The sequence below is a fragment of the Ornithodoros turicata genome, chromosome 1 (assembly GCF_037126465.1).
Source record: "Ornithodoros turicata isolate Travis chromosome 1, ASM3712646v1, whole genome shotgun sequence".
In the NCBI taxonomy this organism is placed as follows: domain Eukaryota; kingdom Metazoa; phylum Arthropoda; class Arachnida; order Ixodida; family Argasidae; genus Ornithodoros; species Ornithodoros turicata.
In genome coordinates, this window is record NC_088201.1 from 149,383,526 (window position 1) to 149,406,642 (window position 23,117).

Sequence of the window (23,117 nt, forward strand, 5' to 3'; positions counted from 1 at the left end):
GAAGCTGATCGTGTCGTGCCTTTGACGAGCGCAGCCATGAAGAAAGTTATCGGTCTTGCCTGGGACACGGATTCAGACGAGGTGCGGTATGCGCTGAAATGGACCAGGCAGTAAATTTTGTGCTTGCGATCGGCGAAAGTCTGTCCGTCTTGTCCTTCGACTGGTGTCAGGGTTGGGCATATCGTACTTCCTGCCAAAAAATGTGTCTCGAGTAGCGTGGCATTAGGGTCTAGTCGAGGAGGTATTCATCAGTGCAGACGGTAGACTACGGTCCTGCCGGGTAAAGTTAGCGGGCGGCCGGAGGACGTTAACCCGACAAATTGAGCTACTTTACACCCCGTGATCCCGAAATTGTTTCGCGGGGGAGTGTGTTGAGGAAGATGACACCGTGACGTCACTATCAATCCTCCTGGTGATATCGCTTGAGCGAGACTTTTAATTCTGTTTTTTTTATTCATCGCATTAAACGGGTAGTAGTTCTGTTATCTCCGTGACTCCTTGGCTTTATTCCACAACATTATTTCATTCATGTTAAGTATTCATATTCATATCATTGGAAATCTATCAATGCGAATCTAACAATTGAAGAGCACAATAGATGAATGTGTGGTTAGATAGACAATGTCCAGATGAGCAGTCTATTAAAGCTAGCAATAGTCAACATTAGAAATCTGACAGTCATCAGACCACAACCAAAATATCTACAGAAGGAAAAAGAAATTAGGAGAAGAATCAGGCACGCCCAATCATAGCAATATCAATAAAAATAGCAATAATCGATACTAGAAATCAGAGGAACATCAGAATTTTTAGAGCGATAGAAGGCCGATGTTCACGTGCAACAAACCATTCAAACTATCCTTGCGACACACAGCGACCCGAGCTACGGTGAATATGAAGGAACAAGACAATTCATTTTCATTATAAACTATACATTTATGAAAATGCTGAAGAGCTAATGCGGAGCTGCATCCCTATCTTTTATTCATAGTGCGACTTTTCGTGTGCGTTGACATCGCATATAGATTGAGAGTTTTCGGTAGGACTCAGAAATTTTTGGTATGTTTTGGGACTCGCATAATCCAACTATGTTTATGTGTGACAAGTTTGTACTAATAACGTTTGTTGGAAATCGGATTCATAAATGAACTTTTACGATTATCTGGCCCTAATTGCTGAGATAACTTACGCACCAAATACCTGAACCTTCCAGTTTATTAATGAACGTGCTCCTTGTTTGGCCAGCGCCTACTAACAGTCAATATTCCGTTTCTATTGATAAATATCTCGCATCAGTTCCTAACTGAACCTATTCATGGTTCTCACACTGCACCACGCTAAACAGTCAAAAAGTGGTCTTCGTTATCTGTTCTTGGTTGCGATGTGCGGAATTCAATACAGTAAACCTTACAATATATGTTGACAAGGAAGCCACACTTCATCTTTCAATTATAATTTCTTTATTTTTATATTGAACACTTGTCTATGAAGTGATCTTACAAGCTCTGAATGTTTGGATTATCATCCTTGTGGTGAGTATAGTAATGAATTGAGAGTGTACTAAATAGTAGTTCCTTATGATGGGTCGCTTGAATTCAGCATTCACTGCAGCAGTCATTGGCCTATACCTCGTGTCTTCGTACCGGAAAGTTTTCCTTCAAATATTTTCTAGACATATGCTCTACCTGTTTCAGCTTTGCACTGATTTCCCGTTTGAGAATTTTAGTCCCAGTGTCCCTGCTAGTGGTTCTTTAAGCGAATCAAACATACGAGGCGTGTACAGAAGAAAACCTGACTTCTTAAACGGTGCGCCTCCCGGAATACAGAGGGCGCTCGCACACTGTGCACGGTTACCGGTGTTCCTGTGCAACGGACGGCTGTTCATTTGAATTCTCTGTGACCGTTTGTTGTCGAGTTAAAGTCAGTGGACTACACGCACACCTAAGCTTTTCGTAGCATTTTTTTACTGTTTAGGAATGAAAGAGCATGAAGAGCAGCTTGTGTGTGAAATTCTGTTTCAAACTCGGCGAGAACTTCATGGAGATGTTTCAGTTGATTCGCCAAGCGTACGGAGAAAACTACATGAGCAGAACACAGTGCCACGATTGGTTTAAACGCTTCCAAGAAGGTAGTACGTCAGTCACTGAAGATCGGAGGCCTGGATGACCATCCACTTCGACGGATGACAAAATTATGCAGAAAATTAATCCCGTGATTCGCGGAAATGGCCGGTTAACGGTGCGGGAGGTCGCTGATGAGGTGTGCGTCAGCGTCGGGTCGTGTCAGCAAGTTTTGTCGCGTGGTTGGAACGGCGCGGGAAGCTAAGAAACCGTGACGCAACCAAAACTATTTACCTGCATGCGAACTCGACAGAAACGAACAGTACTTTGTACTGGCAGGCCCAGAAAGAGGGTCGTGATAGTTCATATAAGCTTGTTTGGACTAGTAATGAAGTAATGTTTTGTAAGGAAAGCGGTTGGCTGCAACTTCGTTCGTATAGAGTCACTCAACAGCCTTGAAAAATTGTAGAGTTATAGACTACGGTTTGTTTTGTGATTATACTCCATGAATTGTGGACCGATACTGCCAGACAATCTACGCCACTCTATCAGTAGTTGTGGCTTAAAACTGTTACACGTTAATTTACAAAGTGCCACCAACAAAACAGAGAAAATTGAAAGTCTCCTTCAGCGATGTGCGTCTTGTTTCGGTATTCTTATTCTCACGGAAACATGGTTCCGTACTGAAGAAGGCACTTTATATCTTCCCGAATATCATACATTTTTTTCTTAATAGCACCTCTAGACGACGTGGTGGAGTTGCACTCTCAACAAAAAGCAAATCTTCCTTCTTAGTAGAATATAGTGTGTGCACTCCGGACTATGAAGGGCTTTCCTTGATTTCCAGGCGTAATGCGTTCTCTGTCCCGTATCGTGTTTCTCACGGTGATTTCTCATCGCTTTACTATTCACTGAGAACTTGATTTATTTTGCTTGATAGATTTGCTTGATATAACTTGATAGATCGCTCCTCCGTACCTTATCCATCTTACTACTCATTCATCTTTTGTGCTTTGCAATTGATTGATTCGTATTGATAAATTTATAATATTATGAACTTAGAATAATTAACTTGGAAGAGATAATCTGTTGGTCTGCTTTATCCATCCTGTGTTGTGCTGTTCAGTTGATAGCGTTCGATTAATATGAACATCTAATACTTAATTCCTCGCATCTATTTGCATTCACTGTGTATGTTTGGTGCATTCACTGCGTATTGGGATGTTATCTATTATTTGCCTGTGGTAGTCCGGAATATCTTGTAGAAATTGCTGACACGCGTATGGGGACCGAATATCTCCTCATCCACCTGTTTCCCTGTTAGTGTAACATTCAAAGATTCGTTGACTATTGCTAATTGGTTGGGATTGGTTGCACTTGAATCTATCCTTCTGTTGATCTCTGTCGTGAAGATGATGGTCACATACAGGAATCTCAGACGTGCTATGATAAAAATTGTGACTTTGATTGTCATCATATTGATTAAGAATCTCTTCTTCAAGTAAGGGATGTGTCTCTTGTCATAGAATAATTATTGCTAGCTTTGACATTATTCTTCAGATAGTGACATAGTTGTTGTCAATGTTAGGAATAGTTCTTGTTGTTGTTTGTTTTGATAGATTGCTTGAGTCTCACTCCTCTGCCCCTATGTCGATTTCTTGGTGACTGTCTAATGTGCTATAACAGATTGGTTGTAGGAGGTCAGCTTCTATAATAAATAATAATATTTGTTAGCATTGATTTCATTTCTCAGATATTAAAATAACGTTGATAGTTGTGATACAGTAAAGTGAGTGTTTCGTTGGATGACCCATTGCTGTTGGGTTCTGGGATATAGAGTAATTATTGTTAGTTCTGATTTTATTATTTGGATATTATATAAATTGTTGTGTACATAAGTTATGTATGTTGCCTGTTGCTACTGACCCTTTCACCTATTTGAGCTGATTGTGATATTATTGATATATAATGATTATATATATAATAATTGATAATGATTATATATAATAATTATTCCTGACTTTTCCTTCTGCTAATGTACCCTTACACCTGCGTGCTAATTGGCATTAATTAAATATTTTCACATGTAGAATTTAATTAATTCTGTTTTGGCGATGGCTTTCTTGTTGTAATCAGTAAGTATGCTCTTTAATATATCTGTTAAATAAGAAGGAGGAGACGTGCTTAAGGGTGGAGTGCCTAGAGTTTAATGACAAGGAAAAAGCTATGGTAGCCACGATGGCGGCAGAATGTCTACACCGCGAGCCCATGAGATGCGGGCCAGGCGCCGGATTCACAAAGACGAGCGTAATATTTGGTACGATGTCGCTGTTTACGAAGCGCGTAAGATAAAGTCGTAAAGTGGATTCACAGCGCGATCGTTGTGGAGAGAGAAGCGTTCAATCACGCAAGTAGGCAAGTGGGTGGTTTCAGGTCACATTCAACAGTGACACAAGAACGGCGGTGTCCGAGAGTATGCTATTGCTATAGCAACTTGACGTGTTCTACCAATGAGAGCCCGTCTCCCTCACGCGCCTTGTTGTAAAGCTAACTTACGTTAGTTGTCATGATGGACGGTGCCGGTAATGGCAGTACGGGGACAGCGGGACCTCCTGCGTAACGCGCTCGGCGGCCAAATTTCACTGAACGGGAAATTGAAGCCCTGGTAGCGGGGTATCAAGTGAACAAAACTATCATCGATGCCACTGGCGATGGCCCGCAAGGATCCCTTGCGAAGAGCAAGGCATGGGAAGGGATAACCGAGAGCGTCTTCGCTGTGTCAGGAATCAAACGGACGACGGCAGAGGTTAAAAAAAGTGGACGGACGACAAAAGTGCCAACAAGAAAAGAGATAAGGATTCATTCGTTGACCGTATATATGTATAGCGACAGTGATGTGTACAGCTTGCGAGGTACATCGGTGAGGCATGCTTTTGAATATGCAATAGTTTCGGTTTAGAACTCGTGCTTTGTTAAACAGGGGCAAGCGTTATTCGCAGTCTCGTAAGGACTGGAGGTGGTGCCGCCGACGTGCCGCCCCTTACACCACTTGAGGAACCGAGTGGTTGCCCCTTTGGACGCGAGCACAGTTGCCGGCATCGACGGTAGCTTCGACATTGGGGTAGGAGGACGTAAGTTGCTTTTGTTAGATGGAGTTTTCACCACCTAACATGTTTTTTTCTGTACTGTGTGTTTTAGCTAACGTCGTACTCGACTACGACTACATACAGCGCAGGGGTAAGTGACGTGCCTATGCGGCTTGTGAGTGACCGCTCATACGCGCATTCGTCGTACATTCTCTACACACCACGTGTCCTTTTTGCAGGCTCCACCTCTTGTACTACTGCATCAGGTTTTTCTGAGCCCGTTGAAGGTATGTAATCTACAGTCTGCACTGTACCCACCAACCATTTGTGTGATGTGTGTATATGCAGTACCTGAGGAAGAGGCAAGGGTGCACCAAACAGAGACTGCTACGCCTTTGACTGCACATCACAGAGGTTAGCATAATTACATAGTATGCCTGCACGTCACACTGTCTGGTTGGTGTAATACTGAGATGCATTCGATGCCGAGGCAGGGAGGAGACCAATAGCAGGAACGGAATTTATTTCGCACACATATCACAGATGCTTACGAAAATGCCATCGTAACAAAAATGATTATACATAGGATGCCAATATCATCATTAACTGAACTGTGATATTCGAAGGTGGAAGCTCGGCACACTGAAATTTTTCGCACCAGCATGATCCATATCTTCTCTTATTGCATTATATAAGATTTTCATATATTTTTTTTATTCAGGTGCTTCCCGTTCCATGTCGAGGGTCAGCAGCGCAGAGGACATTGCACAAACCCAGCGAAAGATTGAGGGACACCTTGCAGCACTAGTCGACATATTGGGCAGGATTTTATCCATCCAAGAGTACAAATGTGGTGTCAAGACGCTTCCTGCAGGAGCTGCCCAAGTAAACAGAAACATAGATGAAAATGTTACATTGTAAATGTGTACTACTACTCACACAGCAAAAACTAACACAGTTTTATTAGCGGAACAGGAGTAGGGCCACCCCAGTGGGGGCACTTAGGATAAGTAATGGCCGAGAGTGTCGGGTATTCCACTCTTGGCAGATGGTATCCCAGCATGGAGGAAGGAAAAACGCATAGAGAGCAGCAAGTTTCTTTGCTTGTGGTTTTCGGTAACCGATCTTTGCAAATAATTGATCCTAACATGATATTAAAGTGGTAGGTAATATTGCTACATAAAATTGAAAGCTATATTTGTTACTGGTCTTTTATCAACTTCTGATTCAAAGATATCCTCCATGTGAGACTGAATAAGGCACACATCGATTACCAAAAGCCACAAGCAAATAAACATACCTCCCCTAATCCCTATGCCTCTTTCCCTCCTAGATGCCGGGATGCCATCTGCTTAGAGTGCAATGACCGACACTGTCAGCCACTGCCTGTCCAGGGTGCCCCACTAGTGAGACCCACTGCTGCCCTGCAGCTTGAAACTGTTACTGCAACTTTGGGAGAAGTAGTACTTTGTACAAGCTGTATATACTCTGTACAGTCCAGCCATGTATAAAGCTACCATCCATTTACTTGAAGTCACTTCTTTTAGCACGTGTATAATCGCGTGACTGCACAAACCAAGAGGGGACAGCACAGCAAAGGGAGGGTGAATAAGTTATCTAGCAACATTTCGGCATCTCATTAGGTGAGATGATGTCAGTTGGTAAGAAGAATGTCCACAGGAATTAGTGCACGAGGGACTTCATGTCATTTATAACTAGAGCCTGAAGTTTTCATGAAATTTTTTTTTTTCAAATTTGGAGGGCGAAAATTGAGGAAATGAACATGTACTCTAACTTCGTGTGAATTGGAGTGGAAGAACTTCCAGTATGCTAAATTCGAGGAGAAATGAGACCTTACTACTCATATGAACTGTATTGGCTTGATACAAATGGTGATATGACTGCATTTGTTGCTAAACTATCTAGTGTGCATTCCTACAGGCGGTTCAGTAAGGGCAATTTGCTGGGTAACCATTAAGTTTCACCCAAGAGAGGCAATGTTCAATTCAAGTAAGAAACGGGTTAAATTCTCAAAACTTCAGGCTCCATTTATAATCGACGGAAAGGTTTCAAAGTCTTTCTCTGCTGTGCCACATCCTGGAAATACCTCCAGCCAGTGGGGTGGGAATTCTGCAAAAATAGAGTTCACTGTACGATGGGACACTCTGGAAGCTGTTGAGCATTTCTTGAGTTATGTGAAGACCCGTGCCACCAGGCAGTCTCGTACTGAAACCCCGGAAGGCATGTCTCGCACTCCTGACTCCTGTGGCTCTTCTTCTTGTATCTCTGGAAGGAGTATGGCACACACAGTGCTGTATGTAAAGGTATCATTATGCTACACTTTTACACACACAGCCAGAGGATGCTGCTTCTGTGAAGGTTTCAAAGCATCAGCACTGTGTCGCTTGCACAAAAGTTACGTTGTATGTTAAAACTTACCAACAAGGGTCAATCAAAGAAATATTGTGGCGGATGGAGTAGTTATGGAGGACACTGCACACCACAGTGATGCTGCAGCATGACTTCAGAGGGTATAGAAGGCACCCTCCCGACTTGTCAAGACAGCGAAACCTACTTTTCAGCAAGCCAAATGTATACGCTCAATAACATGTTGGGTTGTGCGATGAGCCTTATTGTACTTCTCTTCTGCGGTAGTTGATGGTGCCTGGAAAGGTGTCAGCAGCCATGGCTGTGGAGGGTAACCTGAGTCACCTAGTAGTAAGGATAAGCATAATCATTTAATGTGATACCTACTAGAATGCGCTTACCTAGATTCCTGGCCACCTAGCAGTGAGTTGTGTAATTTCGCAATCTGCATTGCATACTGCTTGCACATTCACTGAATAGAGGCCCTTCCTGTTGCGATAGGCTGCACGGAGCTCACGCTTAGGAGGTTTGACACACACGTGTGTACAATCGATGCACCCAAGATCCTTTGGAAACCCTGCAATGTCGAGAAACCCTGGGGAGATCAATAGAAGGTCACATTACAAATGAGCGAAGGTGATGTTAGTAGTAATATAATTCTGTACGATCATGCGTGTGCTGTGATGCTTGTGGGTCGTTCAAACATATTAGAGAGAGAAAACTTTTTGCAATAATTTACATCCTTCGCAAAACTGAAGTGCGCATGTCGTGTAGCTGTGCATCTCAAGCATATCGTTACCTAACAAGGGTTTAACAAAATTACCTAAAGTTGTTTGTAGGACTTCAGTCGACGTTCTTGGGAACCTTATTTGCTCGTTCGCCAGTTCGACGATCGCTTTCGTCACCCCATTAACTATACGGGATGTGCTGCTCTGACTGACAGACGCCACATCCCCGACGACTGACTGGAAACTCCCGCTGGCGTAGAACCGAAGCGCCGCAAGCACTTGCACATCTACTGGTATCGCATGGCACCGTGCTGTTGGACGCCGTAAGGCCTGAGCCAGTATGTCGCGCAGGCTTTGTACTGACGCGCGTGGGAGACGATAGTATCGTAGGAGATGGCTATCCGGTATGCTTTCCAGAGCTGTCCTTGTCTTGAAAACGCGTTCACGGCGTAAAGTCCTCCTTGACTCAATCTCCACGGCTGCTATGTACGCCGCCATCTTTGCTCGTAAGACTGTTCGGTGGCTCTCTTAGGATTTCGTTGTAACTTGCAAGAAGTTTACGACATGCGCGCTTCGTGAATCCGCTATTTGTCGCAACTTTTCCTTACGACAAACTTGCGAGAAATTTTATCGTAAGGTGCTTTTGGGAATCCGGCCCCAGAACCCTCAACTTCTTTTACACTCCCCCAACAAGAAAGTGAGTCAGCCCACAAGACTGCTTCCACCTCGGGCATGGATAGCGTGGCTCTGACGCACGTGAGCAGTCGTGCGGCAATGACAGCACTCATGAGTTCTACTCTGGGTAGCGAGACATGCTTCACAGGAGCAACTCTGCTCTTAGCTAGCAGAAGGCTCGCCTCAGAGAGGCCCCTGTCTCTTTCGCTCAGTAGATAAACAACAGCGTCATACGCTTTCGGGCTAGCATCGCAAAACATGTGCAGCGTTTTGGATGCTGCGGCAATTGATGTAGAGTCCGATAGCGTCCGAGGTATCGAAATTCGAGAGATCAGCGGAACTTCCTGGCACCATGACAACCACGTTCCCATCAGATCTCCGAGGAGACGATCATCCCACTGTATTTTGGAAAGCCAGATGCTCTGCAGTAAAATCTTGATCGTAATCACAAATGGCGCTATATAGACCAGTGGATCGTACACACGCGGTTCCGTCTGCAGTACGCAACGTTTAGTGTCGGTCCTCTTTTCAAGAAACTTGGAGATGGACTTCGGGGAATAACGCAACTCGTCAGTGTCGACGTCCGAGAAGAGCCCTATAACACCTTCCTCAGCGATGTATCCGGCGCGGACGTTGTCCCATCCGCTTCGAAGGTACTGCGTAACGCTGCGCAGTTGCTGGTCCGCTTCGCCTGCTTCATACCGGCCTCTCGAAGGATCTGTCGTGCCTGATGGTATAGCGTTAGCGCCTCTTCAACAGTGTCCAACCCGACAACTAGGTCGTCGACGTAAAAGTGTGACGCAAGTAGAGAAGCAGTCAGAGTATCAGTCGGAGTATACGTTGCCTCTACAGACTGTAAGTGATGACGTGTGGTGGCTGCTAGCAGAAATGGACTCGACTTGGCACCGAGAGGGACACGCGTCACCCTCCAAGTCTCAACTGATGGTAAAGGTTCGCCGTTCTTTGGAGTCGTCGAGTACCAAAGGAAGCGTAACCAATCTCTGCCAGCCTCTTCCAACAGGATCTGCAGAAACGCCTTTTCAACGTCCGCTGTTACAGCAATTCGAAAGGCTCGAAATTGTAGCAGAAGTTCCAGGACGTCCGGGCTCAAGTTTGGCCCAGCATGAAGCGTTTCGTTGAGCGAGAGACAACCGGGAGCCTTTGATGAGGCATCGAACACTATCCGAACCTTCGTTGTCTCTCGGTCTCTACGAATGACTGCATGATGAGCCATGTAGTACAGTGGTCCTGAAACAACTGCAGGGTCAGGCACTCGCTCGGCATGATCGTTCTTCAGGTACTGTCGTATCGTTGAGTCGTACTCATCCATAACTGCTTCGTCGGAGAGCAATTTTTTCGTTATCCTTTGGAGTCTCTGTACGGCTAGGGCCTTGTTGTCACCCAGTAAGAAGCTTTTGCCTGGATCTCTTGGGAACCGCACAACATATCGACCGCCGCAAAGCTTAGCAGCCGCACGAAATTCTTGAAGAACAGTGCCATCTGTATCGTTGGATCGCTGCCGATCATTAATAGCGAGGTGTTCTAGCTCCCAAAAGGCTTGCAACTGCAGATCAATCTATCGGTCCGGTTCCTCTGTTTGCACGCCAATCCTCATCACTTCTACCTTATTCGCGGATATGAAGCGAAAAGCGGCCTGCACCGTCCACCCGAACAAAGTTTCTACTGCTACCAGGTCTTTCGAGAATCGCACGGTGCTTCCGGTGACGACCTTCCAGTAGTGATCGGATCCAATTAGAACCCAGATGGCGCTGGAAGGGGCCGAAAGCTGATTGGCTAACTGGAGCCCCATTCTCTTCAGTTGGCTGGATATGCCGAGGGCACGGATGGAAGCCCATCGGAACAGCTGTGCTCGTACTCGATGGCGTTGATTACCACACTATGAGTAGAAGATTGACTGTGCAGTGTGCGCTGGACACTGTTGTACTTTGTGCGGCAGGTGGTTTTATTGCCCAAGATGTGGATGGTTAACTCCTCGAAGCCTACCGAGTGACATCCAACGGCCAGTGAAACGTCGCGCCAAACGAAGCTTCGCTGGCTTCCTCCATCCAGCAAAAGGCGGACTAATTGCTTGAGGCCGTTTGAGCCCTCGAGCCAGACGGTGGCTGCCTCCAGCAGAACCTCGGAGCCGCAGTCATACTTGAACGCCAAGTTGTCCGATGAAGATGACACCGAAGTGATGACGTCATCTGCAGCCGCATGTGCGGCTGTAAGTGGCGGCTGGGTGGGAGCCTGCGGCTCGGATGTTGATGTTTGCGGACACAGCTGTGTGAGGTGACGCTTTTTACATCGCTGGCACCTCATCTTCCAGAAAACTCGGCAATTTCTTGACAGGTGTGACCGTTTCCCACAAAGGAAACAACGGCGTTCACGACGCAAAATATTCCGGACCTCATCCTGAGAGAGGCGGCACAACCTTCCAACGGGTGGACTCTGGATTGGCACAGTCCAGCAACGAATTGGCGTCCATTGGCAACGAAGGTCTGCTACTGCAGCCGTCAAGGACGAAGCAGAAGGCGGTAGGAAGCGTTTGTCTCTGCTGTTCCTAGAGCTTCCCGGAGCGTCATCCTTTAGGGAGTCCGTATCTCGACGTGCTCGTTCACGGCAGCCTACTTCAGTTTCGATGAAGTCCAGGAGCGTCGAAAGCACATCAGCAGTAGCACCAGTATCATCCGGCCCTTTTGACTTGTAGTACTCGAGCTCCAACTGTCTGGGAATCTTGCGCAACAGTGCTCGGTGAATAACGACTGCGTACTGCGCAGTTTGCAGTCCCAGACCCTGGAGATTCCGAATGCAAATGTATACCGCGTCGTGCAGAGTTCGCAACACCGCCGCGTCATCTATAGACTTGGAACCTTTGATGTCAAAAAGTCAAGTTTAGATGCTGGCTGATCAGACGGTCAAACCTTCCAAATCGCTTGTTTAGCATGCCGACTGCTGTTGAATAATTGGCGTCGGTGATCGCCAACTCTGCGATGGCTCGAGCCGCCGGTTCTGTGAGAAGAGATATCAGGTAGTTAGGTGGAGTAGTACTGTCTGTGCTCGACGGTACAGCAGGAGATGGCAACACGATTGAGGCCAGAGCGCTTCTGACAAGAACGGTAGTTTCTGTTATGGGCTCAAGATACCTGTCGCAGTCGTCACATTCGCCTTCCAGCAAACCCTCAGGGATGACAGCCTGGATCTCGCGGTTGAGTTCCAACAGAGTATCCGCTTTACCTCCCAGAAAGCTATATTTAAAATTGAATTGATCACCATTGAGCTGCGTCGCAGCCAAAATAGTCCTGATGTCGGCGATGGTGCGAGTAACCGATGATCTCGCGGACTTCGTTGCTTCTTGAGCCGCTCCAAGTCTTCTAGCTGTAGCACCCTGTAGCTCCTCTCTTCTGAGCAGTATGTTGACCGAGAAGCTCCCAGGTTTCGGCACCAATGTTAAATAAGAAGGAGGAGACTTGCGTATGGGTGGAGTGCCTAGAGTTTAATGACAAGGAAACACCATGGCAGCAACGATGGCGGCAGAGTGCCTACACCGCGAGCCCATGAGATGCGGGACTGAACACTCAACTTCTTTTACAATATATTTTGGATTGCATTGTGTTTCTTGTTTTTTCTCTCTTTTTCAGGTGTGAAGATCTTTCGGCTGGGACCATAAATGAATTCAAAAAACGGAAAAGGCGCGTCGTGTCACCATAAACAATGAGAAAGGGCAATGCACACAAGCTATTTTCCATCGCTGCACAACCGTATTAGTACCAGCATAATGACCTCGAAAGTACTTATCATTATTTGACATTTTGACATTTTGTTTTATTTAAATGTGCACATAACGGCATCGAGCCTTGTAATGTTACACATTGTAAACAAGAAGCATCCCAGTAAAATCAACATCAGACATTAGAATCAGTCTAATAGCTTAACAGAAATCCTGAATCGAGAAAATTTGTTAAAAATATCAACATCGTGTGGCATATGGTTGTAAGCAATTTGCAACCTGGATTATGGTAAAAGCTTCAATTGATTTAGTGGATAAAATAGCGAAACCTGTCGGGAACGTCTAGTCGGCACATGAAATGCTAGAGCAGCAAGGAAGTCCCTACAAAATGAGGCACCATTAACAACTTTAAAGAAAAAGAGAATATCACGTTCGTGTCTGCGGCTAAACAGTGAAGAAATACCAAGCTTGCGCAACAAAGTTTCATAATTATAATAACATGTACGCCCCAAATATCTGTCGTAAACAATGCGGACAACGCGTCTCTGAACATTTTCAATTTTTAACGAATACGTGTTGGGGAGACACAGATGTCACTCTTCGTCTTGCTTCCAATGACGCCGTTCCAGCAAGGTATATCTAATCAGGCAGCGCAACTCCCATAGTCCCCTGTGTCTTCAGAATGACGCCATGATAGAGACAGTCTACGCCATCCATCCGTTGCGCGGACTACTACGATTGTAAATAAATGACGTCAGAGATGACGTCAGCAGTATGAATAATAAGTAGGCATAATTAGCCAGTACGTTCATATTCGCGTACTTTGTTTGCGTTGTATTCCCTTTTCCTCACCCAGGCAACAACACCAGACGAGAACACAGAAAAATAAATCATATCAGGTTTAATTAAACATATCAATTCAAAATACATACCGTTATCAGAGATTTTGACAACTACAAAGTGAAGGGCATCGTGATGACCACACAGAAATTAGGAAGGTTCACTTAAGGTCCATTTCTCACCTAGAGCTATACGTACACGTAATGATTAGACGTTTGCATTTATTCAATGAGTGGCCATTATGTGTACAATGGAACAAAACATGCCATCGTTGGTGCACAGCTGATTCCTGCTAACACTCACGCTATCATGGCCGCTCGCACCATGACAAAGTTTTTTTTCGCGGTGCCAGCAACAGGGGATGCATTGTATTCATCTGTTCACACGTGTAAATCTTGGTCTACATGTCCCAGATGTGAACGTCGCTTATTGGTTAACCCAGAAAGTGTACGAACTCCGTATTACAATGCACGGACACACAGCGCGGATACAGAGATGCACGGATAAATACGCCCACTGTGACACATGCGCAAAGCGAGCAGGACACGGAAATGTACACGGGTGATAGATGACTTCGCATATGTGCACGAGTGGGGCAACAGGAAGTTCTTCTATATTGAAATTATGAATAACCTATTAGTGCACACACAAGCCATGCCCATATTGCCCATTTTTTTCTGTTTACAATCGTACCTCTACTACCAACACCCAGGATCGCTCGCGCCACATGCTGGTAGCTTTACCGATGGGTCTGGTTTTGTATTTTCGCTTGTTTTCGCTTGTTTTCGCTACCAGTTTAGATATACCTTGGTTCCAGCAGAGGCTGCCGTTGTGCTCTGGATACGACGTTTTGATGGGAGACGACGAAAGCTGCGCATCGTGCACCTTCCTTGCCTGGAGTTCCTGTTATCCTGGGCAGAGACTTCATCATCCGGCAGAAGTTGGCGCTGGGCATGCCCAATGAAGGATATATGTACCACGGCTCGTCGGGATTTTTCCGCTTCGCCGCAGCACCGGACCACTGCACAGCACAGCAAGCTGTGGCAGGGTCCGTTGAAACGTCCGGGCTGCCGACTGTCCTAGGGTCATTCATTGGTCCTGAGGAGCGGCGCCGTCAGCTTGAACAAGTACTGCGACAGTTTGACGGTACCTTTACGGGAAAAACCAGGTAAGTCGTCTGTGTTACAGCATAGCATAGACACCGGTAACGCTAGACCCTGGCGTTGTAATCCGAGACCATTGAGTGTTCATAAGCGTAATTTGTTAGACGCTGCTCTTGACGAAATACTCCAAACCGATGCAGTTCAAAGGTCCCAGAGCCCTTGGGTCTTTCCTATTGTCCTGGCTCCGAAACATGATGGTACGGCTAGGTTATGCGTCGACTACCGTCAACATAACACAGTAACTGTAAATGACTCACTTCTTGCTTCCCCGTTCAGAGCAGTGGTGCCACGGAAGTTGCGTAAGTCTTTCATACGTTACTTTCATGATTCCCGTCCATCAAGTCAATCATGTATTCCCTGGGCAATGCAACTGTGTTTTCAACGCTTGAGTGTAGTAGAGGATTTTTGCAAGCCCAAGTTGTCCCGGAGGATATCCCAAAAACAGCCTTTACGTGTCATAGAGGCTTGTTCGAATTTGTACGAATGCCTTTCGGTCTGTCTAATTCACCCGCCACTTTCCAACGGTTAGTGGATACAGTGTTTGGAGATGCGAAGTACAATTTCGCAATGGCATACATGGATGACGTCGTAGTCTTTTTTAGAAATTTTCCGGAACACTTGGAACACCTGTCAGTCGTCCTTGCAAGGATGAACGAAGCGGGCATAACTATCAACCCCTGCAAGGCGCAGCTGGCCTCGCCTAGGATTAGCCTTCTCGGCTTTGTAGTGGACGGAGGTGCCATCCGTCCGAACGACGACAAGCTAAGGGCGATGATGGAGTTGCCGGTTCCCGGAAACGTGAAAGCCTTGCAGCGCTTCATAGGTATAGTTGGTTTTTACAGACAATTCATTCCTAATTGTGCCGAGCTAGCGCGGCTGCTTAACCAGTTGTTGTGCAAAGAAATGCACTGGAATTGGGAAGAAGAGCAGGAACGATCATTTCGAGCTCTATCACAAGCAATCGCTGATATGACTAGGCTTTATCTGCCCGACCTGAACAAGCCATTTGCTGTCCAAACAGATGCAAGCGATTATGGTGTTGGCGCAGATCTCTTGCAGGAGCATGACGCTACTCTTTGTCCAGTGGCTTCTGCAAGTCGCACGCTGAATCGCGGCAGAAGGGAAGTACTCCGTCACGGAAAATGAGTGGTCGACGATCATCTTCGCTTTCAGGAAGTTCGACCTCTACCTGGACGGCAGTACCTTCACTGTCCAGACTGACCACTAGTCACTTTCTTGGCTGCAGCGGCTCCGCAACCCGTCTGGACGTCTTGCCAGGTGGGCCCTGACGCTCTACCCCTTCAACGTGGAGTACAGGCGGTGCTCAACGAGCTTTGTGGCAGACGCGCTGTCCCGCGCGCCTCTACCGGCGGGGAAAGGAGAAGGCACCGAGGCGCCGTCTCAACTTCTGGCGGCAGCACAAATGGTACGAGACACATCTTCGTCTTGGGGCGTGGTCGTGAACAGAGAACAGCTCCTAGACGCTCAGAGAGCGGACGGCCTTTGTCAGCGGGTGTCGCAATGGATAGCTGAGCAGGACTCGGCACACCGGAATGACTGACGGACGGCACGACTCCTGTCTGCTGGGCGAGGATGGCATCCTGTTCCGATACATAGCCCAGGCGGATGACGATGACGGCTCATTGCCGTTCAGAGTCGTGGTGCCACGGAAGTTGCGTAAGTCTTTCATACGTTACTTTCATGATTCGGCCTTGGCAGGTCACTGCAGCGGCAAAAAAAACTTATGAAAAGTTGTGTCGTGTTGCGACATGGCCAGGAATGAGGCAGGATGTAACAAAGGATGTTCGTACTTGTCCCGTTTGCCATAGAGCAAAACCTCGTGGTAGTAGACCCTCGCAGATAGTTGCTTGTGATGTGATGGGACCATTTCATGTGATGGGACCGTAATCAAAGAGGTAACCAGTATTTGTTTGTGGTTACTGATCATTTCACGAAATGCGTTCAGCTGTTTCCTCTCAGGAAGCTGACTTCTCAGAGAGTATGGGAAAGACTACTCGACACCTCCTGTCAGTTTCGGGTTTCCCCCTTTCGGGTCAGTTTCGGGTTTCCCGCACAGCTGATCACTGACAATACAACCTACTTTACAAGTAAGGTGTTTTCAGATCCTTGCGCTGTCTTAGGAATTCAGCACAATTCTTCCCCGTATCACCATCAGGCTAACATTACCGAAATGTGTTAATCGGAACCTGAAAATAATATTGGTTGGCGTTACTTGTCAGCACCACCGTGATTGGCATCTTCGCTGGCGTTCGCTACACGGACGACCATTAACAGATCTACATGCTTCACCCCGGCGTTCCTGAAATTGGCTCGAGAGGCCCCGTTTCCAGTGGAGAATGCTGTAGGCCTTCGGGATGGTGCTTCCCGGTCTCGTTATTCAACGTTTACTGAGGACCTCCGGAGTCGAATGGACGATGCAGCACGGACGGCTCTGGAGAATGTGGACGTCACAAGGTTGGACCAGGCTCGCTAGTACAACCGTTTCCGTAGGAACCTCACCTACAGCGTTGGTGACCTTGTTCTCTGACAGACTCACGCGCTTAGCGCCACGAGGCTTTGCAGCTTCACTCGCAGATAGGTGGGATGGTCCCTTCGAGGTAAGAGCGCGCTCCTCCGGCCGCAGTTACAGGCTTCGTCGCTGCAACAGGGGCGAAGAGACTGGGCCAGTACACATACCGGACCTGAAGTGTTACCACCTCCGAGACCCTGACAGAGAGGAGCCCGGTCTGCAACCTGTCTAGCTCCAGGACCTGGACCCGGATCGCGTTCCCGGACCGGCGTCCAGCTGCTAGGACTTGCGTCCTCGCAAGCGGCGCACATAATAATAATAATAATAATAATAATAATAATAATAATAATAATAATAATGTTTTTATTCACAAAAGCGTGAAAAGGAGATGAACAAAAAGTCGCAGGGTGCGACTTGACGAGGCTCACCTCCCATACAGCAGTGCAACAGCAGAAAGCAACTAGTAAACACATTAATGTGATAGCTGTGTAACTTACACTAGCAAATAATAATAATAAAAACGTAAAAAAAAGAAAAGTTCAAAACACTCAGCATTTATACTAACATTTATTGAAAAACACAAAGCTTGCACTCAAATGGTCATGAAACGTAACTAGAACAACTCAAAAGCACGAAAAGTAATTGACAAGGTCACCCTTCTTACTATACACTAGATCAATACCTGCATCATCAGTTCTATTAAGAAGCACAGGAACAGTAAATTGTAACATTTGCTTGCCATAATTGGTTCGGGGTCGAGGAATAACCCAACCACGGCCAAGACGAGAAGGGTAATGGTGCAGTGAGCGGGAAAGTTTAAATAATGACAGAAATACTTCGTTATTTGCCTTAATTGCTGCACGGTATGTTAAAGACAACCTGAAGTTGTATAGTCTCCAAATATTAATGATTCTATATTTTTCAAAAAGACCTTTTGTAGTGTGGCGGGATGGAATATCATCTAGTATACGAAGTACTTTTTTTTGGGCGAGGAATAGACTGCCATATCCACTCCCCGTACCCCAAACCAAATGACAATAATTCAGATGTGATTATATTAAAGAGTTATATATTATTCTAATAATTCCTGGGGTGAGTAAGTGCCTACACCTATGGAATGCGCCAATAACCCTCGATATTTTCAATCTCACTTGTTCGATATGATATGACCAAGACATTGATTCTGTAAAATACACACCAAGATTCTTAACCACGCTACATAATTCAATAACGTCATTTCCAATTTGAACATTTGAGGTTAAAACAACTTTCTTGTTCTTTGGTCTAAAGAGTACTACTTTAGTCTTTTTCGCATTTATCTTTAAACAATTTATTTCTGCCCATAGGCTTAATTTACGTAACAGCATATTAGCTTGTGCTACCAGGGCATCACCTTCGGTACCGGAGAGGAGAATACTGGTATCGACCGCGTAAATTATAAATTCTGGATCAGAACTAACCGTTACAATGTCATTCATATAGACATTAAAAAGGAGAGGCCCCAGTATGCGGTCCCCTGCGGTACCCCACATTCAATTTTCTTAGGGCTAGACATTATATTATTTATTACGACACACTGGTACCGGTATTTTAGATACGATATGATTAATGAAAGTGCAACACCTCTAATGCCATAACGATATAATTTATTTTCTAGAATTTTATGGTCCATAGAGTCGAAGGCCTTGGAGAGGTCAATGAAAACTCCTAATGTAAGATGCTTATTTTCAAAGTTATCCAATACAATTTGCTTCTGCTTAAGTAGCGCTATTTCTGTCGAGCGTTGTTTACGGAAACCGAATTGCGAATTTGTAATAATCGAATGTGCATTTAAAAACGATAATAAGCGATTGTGTATCACCTTTTCAAAACATTTCGACAGTACAGGAAGCACTGATATTCTCCATAGCCGCCACTATCTCAATCGTTAAGCATAGTGCTTGTGATTTAGTGTTTTATTAGTGTGATTTATGTTGCACAGTTTTCCGCTGCCTCTTTTTGGGAGTGTTACTTCAGGCATTCACGGCTTGGGATCTCCCTCTTACCGTTTCTCTTTTCTCCTCCTCTCGCAGATGCAACGTCGTCCACACCAGAAGTTCCAGCCGTATCACTCCGGAACCCCACGCTCCTCCCCACCATTAACCCTCCCGATCTCGCTCTTGTGGAGGCCGTCGTCCAGATCCAGGTCCGCCCCAGCACCATTCTGTGGCCACTTGGACGGTGGTGTCCCAGGGCCAGTAGGTATCTTGGGCATCCCACTCACGGTGGGCTAATCAGCCAATGGCTTTCCGGGGGGACGACCCCGCACACACCCCGGCCCCTTTTCATGGTCTGACCAGCCACCGGCTCTAAAGCGAAACGCATCGCTTCCAAAATATCGTCACCACTGGCGCGGCTGATCTGAGGATCCCTAATTGGCTGTGTTATATATGTGTAAATATTTGGATGCTCATTGGTCTCCGAGAACCGACGCCAGTCTCCCTTCGCGCTGATTGGGCGAGAGTCATTTGATTGAGGCGTGAGGATCTGAACGGTCGGTCGAACGGAGGAGAAAGAAAAACGACGGAGGAGACTTCATGCCTGTCCGGCCACGCGTAGTGCTCTGTAGTTTACAGGGTTTTTAATGCTTTAGATTTAGATTGTGGCGGACTGCTAACGTGAAAACGGAATGGCACATACAGCTGACCATCACAACAGCGGGAAGACGAACTTGACAGGGAATTCCTGCACCTCCAAAGGACGCAGAAGTCGTTCGAGAGCAAGTCTGTACTCTTTCCGATGTCCCGCAGGTGAACGGTAAGACAAGTTTGGTCACTTTTTGTTATCGAAGGAAGTAGTGCAGGTTTATCACGTTAAGTGTATTACGTACAACATTTACGAGTCACTCGGTACGTTAGCAGCGTTTCATAGTGCAGTGCGTTGCCGTAACTTGTGCGTTTCGGATATGCCGCTAATCAAATTATATGTGGTTATGCTAGTCATGCACGTCGCAGCCGTTCATTCAATGGGATCTACGAACATTTATAACACGTGTGCTTTGGTATTCAAGTACGAAATCAACGTCGATTCATAACAGTGATTTTCGTTCAGAGTTACGGATAATCAATCGGCAGCAACAACGCACCTGGCCCAGCTGTTTTCGAAAACTGTATACCTGTACATTCTGGGCGTGCGAACTGCGATTGGCTTTTGAACTGCTCTTCGATGTCGAAGCAGCTAAAGCTGCAGTGAAGCCTGTTACAAGACGTGAAAAGATATGTACTGTAACTTTTTCGAAGCAGTTCCCGAGGACAAATAGACTTGCTATATCATACATCATCGCTTTTTGATTGACTGCCTTGGGACAACACGATCGTTGCTCTACAGCAAGCGCGGAAGAAAAACGGACGAAGCTAGGGCTGGGGGTAGGGGGGGGACGAAAGGAGAGACGAAAAACCCCAGGAGATTAGGGGGAGGAGGTTGGGAAAGGAGGTCGGTCTGCGCGTGCGCACTTAACACGAGCTTTTTTCCCGCGCTGCTGATCTGGAACGCTGTGAGTGGCTCCTGCAGATCACGTGGCTTGGGCGCCCGCCGTTTTCCCTGGACCATTGCGTCAATGGGTGCTTCCGGCGGACGGTCTGACGCTCTCCGAGCGCCACCCGGCCGACCCCTTACAGCCCCTCACTGCGGAGGCGAAGCGGATACCGTGCCCGCTTTGCTTGGTCCTTGAGCTGCCCCGACCGACACACCGCCGAGGCCCATTTGACAAGGCCCGATATGAGGCCGCCCGCACGGCCAACGACGTGACGACGACCCTGTCCACCCTAAAGCGCCTCACACCCGAACTCCTGGCGGAGACCAGGCCTCCCCCTCCTCCGCCGTTTGCCCGCTCTTCAGCCCTGGACGACGCCGTCTTGGACTTACCTGACGACCTCATGACCCTGTATGGGAGGGGGGAACGGTGCGATTAGATAGCGCAGCGCATCACGGCGACAGAGGGCAGCCGTGCTCATGGGGCGCACGCCCGTCACGGGTCATAAAAGTGGGGATCGGCTGGGCAAAGGGTTTAGTTGGTTTGCTGGAGGCAAGCTGGAAGTTGTGCTCTTGTAGAAGGTAAAATAAACATTGTTCGTTTGAATCTGTTGTGTTCCTTCACGCACGGAACGAATGGGCTGACGCCCCTGGGTTGTGGGAACTTAGGTTCCCACGATCCTCATTGTCAGGGCACCCGCGTTCTCTCGAACTGGTTGCGCCCAGGGCCTCCATCTTCAACTTTCACATAGCGATCATTATCGTATTTATAGTTCCCGCGTTCCAAAAGCGCAAGAGCTCGTGGCTCACCGACCAGCACGGTCCACCCCTGTTCTCTGGCATGGACTCCCATGACATTGGTGATTGGCTCACTGCCATCGAGCGCGTCAGCAAGCATAATATGTGGGACGACTCAATGAAGCTCAACAACGTGGCTTCTTATTTGATCGATCTTGCTAAAAACTGGTACCTGGAACACGAGAGTGTTCTCTTTTCTGTCAGCGTGCATAGGGTCTGTTCAGGGGACCAGCGTACGCGAAAGCTGAAGGTTAGCAGGGTCTTTCTCATTGTGCTCAACAACCTAGCGAAACATGCGGAGTGGTCCACCAACCAAAACAGAAATTCATAGTAAATCACGTAGGCAACGCCGAGATATGAGGGCAAAGGATTTTTTTTTCTGTTAGGAATTTTTGCGAGATATTGGTACCATTTTTATTTAATTTCAATTAATGGAAATTTAATTTATTGAATTCAACGCCGAAATTTCCAAAGTCAACCTAACGTTTCCTTTGAGCAAATAGGTTCCTCGTGGTCATTTTTTCAGTATAGCAGCTGTGGCGACGATTGCTTAAATAAATTGGCAGAAATCTTGGCCCTGCTACTTTATGTCGGCTGTAGTTTCAGAATGGTTAAAAATTCGGTTAAAAATTCGGGAAAAACTGTGTTGTATCGTTTTTTTGTTTGTTTGTTTCTTTCCCGGCACGGGATATTTTATCGCTTTCTAGATTGAGCGCGAAAGTTCGACGAAATGAGGTTATATAGACACGCCATACGAGGGGAGCGGGTTAGAATCCCAACCCACAGAACAAATACGCTCGGTGAGTGCGCCAATCAGCTACCTCTTCAAAAACGATGTCACCCGTTGTTTGTACAGCCAGGACATTTTGACAAGCAAGTTGGTGCTCAAATGAGACTCGACAAAAAAGAAGGGGAGTTAGGAGTCAATTTACTTCAGCAATTGCCGTTGTGTTACAGGTGCTATACTGGGTAAAATGAGGAAAATTTACACACACTGGCTTAACGTAACAATGAAACAAAATGTAATATGACGTTTCGATGCCTGTTCGGGCAGCGTATTTCGAAACCCTGACCGATACAGAAGAGCGGCGGCGGCAGAAAACCCCGAAACCCGATGCGTCGCGTTGGCGCGCGACGCTGCTGCTGACATAATGGCGGCTGTAGGCGGTGTTACGTTTTGTGGTGTTGGGTTGGGACAGATCATAGAAATCATAAGGAGAGACTAGAAGCAAAGGGCTGAGGAGGAAAATGGGAGAGAGCAAAGGAGTTGAACGGAGAGACTTTCCTCCTCAACGGCAAAGCGCGGGCTTCGCCATATTGTAGTAGCCGAAGCCGACCGGAAGTGCATGAGCGCCAGATAACCAAGCCAATCCACAAAAAACAAAAACAAAAATGGCAACTGGTGCAGGTACGTATTCGTTTTTCTGCCTCCCGAATGTGCCTCTCCAACGCCATGCTAGTCTTTTATGTCAGGTCTCGCATACCTGTTTCAACCGCAGGTTGTGCTAGCATGACAAATAATGTCTGTAAGCGTGTACGCTGCGTAATTTCTTACGGAGATGGAACGTCAATACTCAAATTTTCAGTGCGTGTTACCGATATAACTTGGTCTGTGCAAGAAGTTTGATAT

The 23,117-nt window shown here is 46.5% G+C and overlaps 2 protein-coding genes across 2 annotated transcripts; both read right to left on the reverse strand.

Moving 5' to 3' along the window:
• Window positions 1-5,954: 5,954 nt before the first annotated feature.
• On the reverse strand, window positions 5,955-14,441 carry LOC135387214 (uncharacterized). The gene is made up of 5 exons (XM_064616529.1): window positions 14,293-14,441; window positions 11,866-12,164; window positions 8,337-11,789; window positions 7,915-8,108; window positions 5,955-7,858 (listed from the first exon to the last, which is right to left on the reverse strand). Exons 1-3 carry the CDS (start codon window positions 14,439-14,441, stop codon window positions 10,732-10,734), a joined length of 1,506 nt encoding a protein of 501 aa, XP_064472599.1. The 3' UTR covers window positions 5,955-7,858; window positions 7,915-8,108; window positions 8,337-10,731.
• On the reverse strand, window positions 7,292-10,726 carry LOC135387198 (uncharacterized). Its single transcript, XM_064616528.1, has 4 exons — window positions 10,541-10,726; window positions 9,619-10,432; window positions 7,972-8,108; window positions 7,292-7,432 (listed from the first exon to the last, which is right to left on the reverse strand). The coding sequence occupies exons 1-4, from the start codon at window positions 10,724-10,726 to the stop codon at window positions 7,292-7,294; spliced, it is 1,278 nt and encodes a 425-aa protein (XP_064472598.1).
• Window positions 14,442-23,117: the final 8,676 nt, after the last annotated feature.

Excerpts from the sequence above, each read along its gene's own strand:
- LOC135387214 (XM_064616529.1), bottom strand. The coding sequence starts at position 14,441 with ATGCCCAGCGCCAACTTCTGCCGGATGATGAAGTCTCTGCCCAGGATA. Across the intron at positions 12,165-14,292 it reads CAGCCTCTGCTGGAACCAAG|CTTTCTGGGAGGTAAAGCGG; the intron begins GTATATCTAAAC and ends TTTTAAATATAG. Across the intron at positions 11,790-11,865 it reads CAATTATTCAACAGCAGTCG|GTTCCAAGTCTATAGATGAC; the intron begins GCATGCTAAACA and ends TTGACATCAAAG.
- LOC135387198 (XM_064616528.1), bottom strand. The coding sequence starts at position 10,726 with ATGGGGCTCCAGTTAGCCAATCAGCTTTCGGCCCCTTCCAGCGCCATC. Across the intron at positions 10,433-10,540 it reads GCTTCATATCCGCGAATAAG|CGATCCAACGATACAGATGG; the intron begins GTAGAAGTGATG and ends AATGATCGGCAG. Across the intron at positions 7,433-7,971 it reads ATTCAGTGAATGTGCAAGCA|AGATACAAGAAGAAGAGCCA; the intron begins GTATGCAATGCA and ends TACTCCTTCCAG.